Source organism: Pan troglodytes, chromosome 9 (genome assembly GCF_028858775.2).
Source record: "Pan troglodytes isolate AG18354 chromosome 9, NHGRI_mPanTro3-v2.0_pri, whole genome shotgun sequence".
In the NCBI taxonomy this organism is placed as follows: domain Eukaryota; kingdom Metazoa; phylum Chordata; class Mammalia; order Primates; family Hominidae; genus Pan; species Pan troglodytes.
In genome coordinates, this window is record NC_072407.2 from 6,053,995 (window position 1) to 6,061,799 (window position 7,805).

The 7,805-nt window shown below is 44.9% G+C and overlaps 1 protein-coding gene across 1 annotated transcript; it reads left to right on the forward strand.

Moving 5' to 3' along the window:
- The first annotated feature begins 1,005 nt into the window (after nt 1-1,005).
- On the forward strand, nt 1,006-1,379 carry LOC107967266 (large ribosomal subunit protein eL42-like). Its single transcript, XM_016922347.3, has one exon. The coding sequence runs from the start codon at nt 1,006-1,008 to the stop codon at nt 1,360-1,362; it is 357 nt and encodes a 118-aa protein (XP_016777836.1). The 3' UTR covers nt 1,363-1,379.
- The last annotated feature ends 6,426 nt before the right edge of the window (nt 1,380-7,805 follow it).

Genomic DNA, 7,805 nt, shown 5'->3' on the forward strand with positions numbered 1-7,805 from the left:
GGTTTCACCATGTTGGTCAGGCTGGTCTCAAACTCCTGACCTCAGGTGATCCACCTGTCTCGGCCTCCCAAATTGCTGGGATTATAGGCATGAGCCACCATGCCCAGTCTGTTTCATTTACTTTTAATCTATTTGTGTCTTTATGTTTTAAGCAAGTTTCTTATAAGCAGCATATAGTTAGGTCATACTTTTCTTGCTTAAAATCTAATTTGACTATTTCTTTTAATCAGGGTTTTTAGACCATGAACCATTATTGATATGGTTGAATTGAAATATACCACCTTGTTTTCGTTTTCCATTTGCCCCATCTGTTCTTTGTTCTCTTCTGCCTTTTAAAAATATTCAGTATATTTTATGATTCCATTTTATTTTCTTTGATGGTTTCTTAGCTACACCTTTGTGCTTTGTTATTTTACTAGTTGACTCAGGGCTTATAGTATATATGTGTATTTACCTTATCACTCTCCACTTTCAAGTAATAGTATTCTACTTTATGTATTGCATAAGACCTTTACAACCGTGTACTTCTACCTGCCCCTCCCCAGACTCTGTGTTCTTGTTGCCATACATTTTACTTACTTCATATTATAAGCTTCAAATTATGACCAGGCGCAGTGGCTCACACCTGTAATACCAGCACTTTGGAAGGCCAAGGCGGGCGGATTACTTGAGGCCAGGAGTTCAAGACCAGCCTGACCAACATGGTGAAACCCCGTCTCTACTAAAAATACAAAAATTAGCTGGCCATGGGGGCGCCTGCCTGTAATCCCAGCTACTCGGGAGGCTGAGGCAGGAGAACCACCTGAACCTGGGAGGTGGAGGTTGCAGTGATTGGAGATCGGGCCACCGCACTCCAGCCTGGGCAACAGAGTGAGACTCTGATTCAAAAAAAAAAAAAAAAAAAAAGCTTCAAATTACATTCTTATTATTTTGTTTTAAACAGTCAGTTATCTTTGAAAAAGATTTGAAAAATCTCTTTTCCATGCCGATAGCGCTCACGCAAACATGGTGAAAGTCCCGAAAACCCGCCGGACATTCTGTAAGAAGTGTGACAAGCACCAACCTCACAAAGTGACACAGTACAAGAAGGCCAAGGATTCTCTGTACGCCCAGGGGAAGCGGCGTTATGACAGAAAGCAGAGTGGCTATGGTGGGCAGACTAAGCCGATTTTCCAGAAAAAGGCTAAAACTACAAAGAAGATTGTGCTGGGGCTTGAGTGCGTTCAGCCCAACTGCAGATCCAAGAGAATGCTGGCTCCCGAAAGATGCAAGCATTTTGAACTGGGGGGAGATAAGAAGAGAAAGGGCCAAATGATCCAGTTCCAAGTGCCATCTTTTATTATGAAGACAATAAAATCCTGAGTTTATGTTCACTTCAAAAAAAAAAAAGAAAAATCTACCATTTCTGGTATTTGTCTTTTCTTTGTATAGATCAACTTCCATCTAGTATAATTTTCCTTCTGCTTGAAGGATGTCCTTTAAGGATTTTTGTGTGTGTGTCTGCTGGTTATGAAACCTTTTAGCTGAAAAAAAAAAGATCTTTATTTTACTTTCATTTTTGAAGAATTTTTTTCTGGATATAAAAACTCAAGTTGACAGTTTTTAAATTTTCTTCCAGAACTTTAAAGCCGTTGCTTTACTGTATTCTAAATTGTGGTGTTTCTGGTGAGATGCCTGCTGTCATTCTCATTTGGTTTCTCCGTATGTGATGTATCCTTTTTCTATGGATGCTTCTTTCAAAATATTTCCTTTGGCACTGATTGCTGGGTTGAAACAATTTAATCATGATGTGCCCGCCTGTCATTTATTCATGTTTATTGTGCTTGAGGTTCATTGGAATTTTTGAATCTGTGAGTTTATACATTTTATGAAGTTTGAAAACATTTCAGCTAGCATTTCTTCAAATAATTTCTGCACCCCTCCTTTGGGGACTTTCCATTACATGCATGTTAGCCTGCTTGGAGTGGTCCCATGGCTCACTGATGCTTTGTTCATTGGTATTTGATGGAGTTTTTCTTTTAGTCTTTTTTCTCTCTGTGTTTCTTTTTTTCTTTCTTTTTTTTTTTTTGAGACGGGGTCTCGTTCTGTTGCCCAGGCTGGAGTGCAGTGGTGCGATCTTGGCTCTTTGCAAGCTCTGCCTTCTGGGTTCAAGCCATTCTCCTGCCTCAGCCTCCCAAGTAGCTGGGACTACAGGCACCCGCCACCACGCCCAGCTAATTTTTGTATTTTTAGTAGAGACGGGATTTCACAGTATTAGCCAGGATGGTTTCGATCTTTTGACCTTGTGATCTGCCCACCTCGGCCTCCCAAAGTGCTGGTATTACAGGCATGAGCCACCATGCCCAGCTTTTTTTTTTTTTTTTTTTTTTGAGACGGAGTCTTGCTCTGTCACCCAGGTTAGAGTTCAATGGTACGATCTCAGCTCACTGCAACCTCCGCCTCCTGGGTTCAAGCGATTCTCCTGCCTCAGCCTCCCAAGTAGCTGGGATTACAGGCATGCACCACTACACCTGGCTAATTTTCTTTTTTGTATTTTTTTGGTAGAGATGGGGTTTCACCATATTGGCCATACTGATCTCGAACTCCTGACCTTGTGATGATGCACCCACCTCAGCCTCCCAAAGTGCTGGGATTACAGGCATGAGCCACTGCACCCGGCCTTTCTATCTGTGTCTCATTTGGATAGTTAGTTCTCCAATCGGCCATCAAATTCACCTAGTGTGATTTTTGTTGCAGACATTGTAGTTCTTATTTCTAGAAGTCCTTGGGTGTTTTAAGAATATTTTCCTTGTCTCTTTTTAACATAAGTATCCTTTCTTTTAACTTCTTGGACATATAAAATACAATTATAATAACTGTTTTAATATCTTATCTACAAATTCTTTCATTTTATCATTTGTGAATCTGCTTCTATAGATTGATTTTTCTCCTTACGATGGATCATATTTTTGTGCTTTTTTGAATTCCTGTTTATTTCTGATTGGATGCCAGGCATTGTAACTTTTACCTTGCTGGGTGCTGGATACTGTTGTATTCATGTAACTATTCTTAACGTTTGTTCTGGGATGCAGTTATGTTTGGCCCTTCTAGGTATTACTTTTTTTTTCTTTTTTTCTATTTTTATTTTCTTTTTTCCCTCATCTTCTTTGTGATGGTATGGGTCTTACTTTTAAGCCTCGTCATGCAGAATAAAAGCAGCATCTAGTCTAGAGCTAATCTTTCTTCTATTAAGGCAAAACCTTTCTGCGTAGTCTGCTCAATACCTTATGAATTGTGCAGTGTTTCCCCTCTGGTGGTGAGTGAGCTCTGAAGATTGTTCCCGTGTCTCCTTTGGGAGGTTCCTTCCCAGTTTGGGGGGGTTTCCTCCAGTGCCTGCACTGATCACACCTGGAAGTTTGAAGGGAACTTCTCCAGGTCTCCGGGATTCTCAATCCCTGTGCTCTCCTCCTTGGTACCTTGCCCTGCCAACCCCAGGTGTCTTTTTTTCTTTTTTTTTTTTTTGAGACGGAGTCTCAGGTCCAGGCTGGAGTGCAGTGGTGTGACCTTGGTTCACTGCGATTCTCCTCAAGTTCAAGCGATTCTCCCGCCTTAGGCTCCAGAGTAGCTGGGATTACAGGTGCGTGCCACCACGCCTGGCTAATTTTTGTATTTTTAGTAGAGACAGGGTTTCACCATGTTGGCCAGGCTGGTCTCTAACTCCTGAGCTCAGGTGATCCACCTGCTCCAACTGTAATCGTCACTTGATTCGCTCCCCTCTCTCGAGGACCGCTACCCTGCACGCTCCCCTCTCTCACTACCCTGCACCATTGGATGTCCCATGTCTGGAGAACACTTTTTTCCCCATGTATTTTTTTAAAACTTCTGTTTCTTTGTTTGCTTGCGTTAGGGTGGGGGTAAATATGGCCCCTTCTTTATTTTTATTTTTATATTTATTTATTTATTTTTGAGACGGAGTCTCGCTCTGTCACCCAGGCTGGAGTGCAGTGGCGCGATCTCGGCTCACTGCAAACTCTGCTTCCCGGGTTCATGCCATTCTCCTGCCTCAGCCTCCCCAGTAGCTGGGACTACAGGCACCCGCCACTGCGCCCAGCTAATTTTTTTGTATTTTTAGTAGAGACGGGGTTTCACCGTGTTAGCCAGGATGGTCTCGATCTCCTGACCTCGTGATCCGAAATACGGCCCCTTCTACTTCACCTTGGCAGGAACCAGTCATTTTCTAGATAGTTATAATTTGAAAATGAGATGGTTTTGTTTCTCGTCCCAATTTTTTGTTTCCTTAGAAGGTTTTCAAGTTTAGGTTCTAACTCTCTCAGGAACAGGGAAAGCCAGACTTTGCTTGGTTGAATCTGAATCTAACTGAGATTTACAGTGAAAGAACTCAGAGAGACGAGTTTTTGTAGATTAGGTACAAAGGAAAATGCTTCCAGCAGGTAGACAACATGTTCCTTTTTTTTTTTTTTTTTTGATGGAATCTCACTCTGTCACCAGGCTGGAGTGCAGTAGTGCGATCTCGGTTCACTGCAACCTCCACCTCCTGGGTTCAAGCGATTCTCCTGTCTCAGCCTCCCAAGTAGCTGGGATTACAGGCGCACACCACCATGCCCGGCTAATTTTGTATTTTTAGCAGAGATGGGGTTTCTCCATGTTGGGCAGGCTGGTCACCTCAGGCGATCCACCTGCCTCAGCCTTCCAAAGTGCTGGGATTACAGGCGTGAGCCACTGCACCTGGCTGACATGTTTCTGAGAAGCGGGAGAGAGATTAATCTATCACTTCCCTTGGTGTTCAGGGAGGATTTTAATCTGCCAGTGACCGGCTCCAGGCTAACATGTTGCCTGCTCAGGCCCTAAATTCACCTCCTGACATATCCTGCATAGATCATCCTCCAACATGCAATCTAAGACACCATCGAGCTTAACAAAAGATGAGTTTGAGCACAAGGAAGTTACATCCCTGCCCTTGGGCGGTAGATATGAATCAGTTTGAAATCCTTAGAACCAGAGCAAGAGTTCAAGGGCTCTGTTCCTGGCAGTGACTTGACTGGGCTTGAGAATCTGAGCCCAACTTAGCCACACTGGAAGATGTAAGCAAACCTAACACGTGTCACCCAGATCCTATCAGCTTTCAGTGTCACTCAGGAGGGACACTGTCACCCAGATCCTATCAGCTTTCAGTGTCACTCAGGAGGGACAGTGTCACCCAGATCCTATCAGCCTTCAGCGCCACTCAGGAGGGACACTGTCACACAGATCCTATCAACTTTCAGTGTCACTCAGGAGGGACACTGTCACCCAGATCCTATCAGCCTTCAGTGTCACTCAGGAGGGACACTGTCACCCAGATCCTATCAGCTTTCAGCGTCACTCAGGAGGGACACTGTCACCCAGATCCTATCAGTCTTCAGCGCCACTCAGGAGGGACAGTGTCACCCAGATCCTATCAGTTTTCAGTGTCACTCAGGAGGGACAGTGTCACCCAGATCCTATCAGCCTTCAGTGCCATTGAGGAGGGACACTGTCACCCAGATCCTATCAGCTTTCAGTGTCACTCAGGAGGGACACTGTCACCCAGATCCTATCAGCTTTCAGTGTCACTCAGGAGGGACACTGTCACCCAGATCCTATCAGCCTTCAGTGTCACTCAGGAGGGACAGTGTCACCCAGATCCTATCAGCTTTCAGCGCCACTCAGGAGGGACAGTGTCACCCAGATCCTATCAGCTTTCAGTGTCACTCAGGAGGGACACTCTCACCCAGATCCTATCAGCCTTCAGCGCCACTCAGGTGGGACACTGTCACCCAGATCCTATCAGCCTTCAGTGCCATTGAGGAGGGACACTGTCACCCAGATCCTATCAGCTTTCAGTGTCACTCAGGAGGGACACTCTCACCCAGATCCTATCAGCCTTCAGCGCCACTCAGGTGGGACACTGGGCCTGCTCAAACACACAGAGGAAGGGCGTCAAGCTCAACCTGTCCTGCAACGTGCTAGCGATGAGAATGTCCACCACGTTTCATGGAGGCAGGGAAGGGAACCGCGGAAGCAATTGCTGCCAGTAGGAGGAGTGGCCATGCTCTAGATCTGTTTTCAGACGAGAGCTCACTGGATTTGTTGGTGATGAGGCCTGGGGTGTGTGGGAAGGAACAGAGTCAGAGCCTATGACCGGAGTGTCTGAAGAATGGAGCTTCCATTTGCTAAGTCGGGGGGAATCCTGAGAAACAAGCAGGTCGGGTGGTGGAGAGCATGTTGGAGTTTTTGTTTCGTTTTTCTTTGTTTTTTCTTTTTGAGATGGTGTCTCACTCTGTTGCCTAGGCTGGTGTGCAGCAGCACGATCTCGACTCACTGCAACCTCTGCCTACCGGGTTCAAGGGATTCTCCTGCCTCAGCCACCTGGGTAGCTGAGATTACAAGTGCCCGCCACCACGCCCGGCTGATTTTTTGTATTTTTAGTAGAGACAGGTTTCACCATGTTGGCCAGGCTGGTCTGGAACTCCTGACCTCCGGTGATCTTGCCCGCCTTGGCCTCAAAAGTGCTGGGATTACAGGAGTGAGCCTCTGTGCCCAGCCGAGACAGACTGTTAAGGAAAAAAAAAAAGTGTGGCACAGAATAATTGTATATTATGAGCTGAGTGCGATGGCTCATGCCTGTAATGCCAACACTTTGGGAGGATCACTTGAGGTCAGGAGTTCAAGACCAGCCTGGACAACAAGGCGAAACCCCGTCTCTACTAACAACACAAAAAATTCGCCAGGCATGGTGGCAAGTGCCTGGAATCTCAGCTACTCGGGAAGCTGAGGCAGGAGAATTGCTTGAGCCCGGGAGGCGGAGGTTGCAGTGAGCCAAGATCACACCACTGCACTCCAGCCTGGGTGACAGAAACTCTGTCTCAAAATAATAATAATAATAATAATAATAATAATAATAATTGTATATTATGATACAATATGCATAGAAAAGAATTTGAATAATGTATTTTAATTTTTCTTTTATGTAAAGGATATCTCAGGATGCACACAAATGAACGTGGGACACAGGCCTCTCCACGGGGGGTGAAGGAGTTCCTACTGACAACCCTTCTCAGTTTAGGGTCATGTGAACAGACTTACTTGTCAAAAGCAATACATTTAATTTTAAACATGTTTAAAGAAAATCCGTTCATAGATCAAAGAAGAAAAAACATATGATCATCTCATGGGCAACAGAAATTCTCCAGATAAATTCAGTATCTATTCATTATTTTTAAAAATGAGTGTAATAGCCAACTAGACATTGCAGGGAACTTCCCCAACCTGGTAACAGCTACCAAAAATCTATGGCAAACGTTACACTTAATGGTGAAATATTAAAAGTATCCTTTCAAATCAAGAATATAACAGGAAGCCAGGTGCGGCGGCTCATGCCTGTAATTTCAGCACTTTGGGAGGCCAAGGCGAGCGGATCATGAGGTCAGGAGTTCGAGACCAGCCTGGCCAATATGGTGAAACCCTGTCCCTACTAAAAATACAAAAATGAGCTGGGCATGGTGGTGCACATCTGTAGTCCCAGCTACTCAGGAGGCTGAGGCAGGAGAATCGCTTGAACCCAGGAGGCAGAGGTCTTGGTGAGCCGAGATCGCACCATTGCACCCTCCAGCCTGGGCAACAAGAGCGTAACTCTGTCTCAAAAAAAAAAAAAAACAAAAAAAAAACACAAGAACCTGTGTCCCTGTCAGAAGCAGTCACTGTGTCACAGAATAGCTGCCTTTTGTGTTGGTTCAAGGCACACACCACCCCCAGCTGCTATCTTCATTCCTACTTGTTCACTTTTT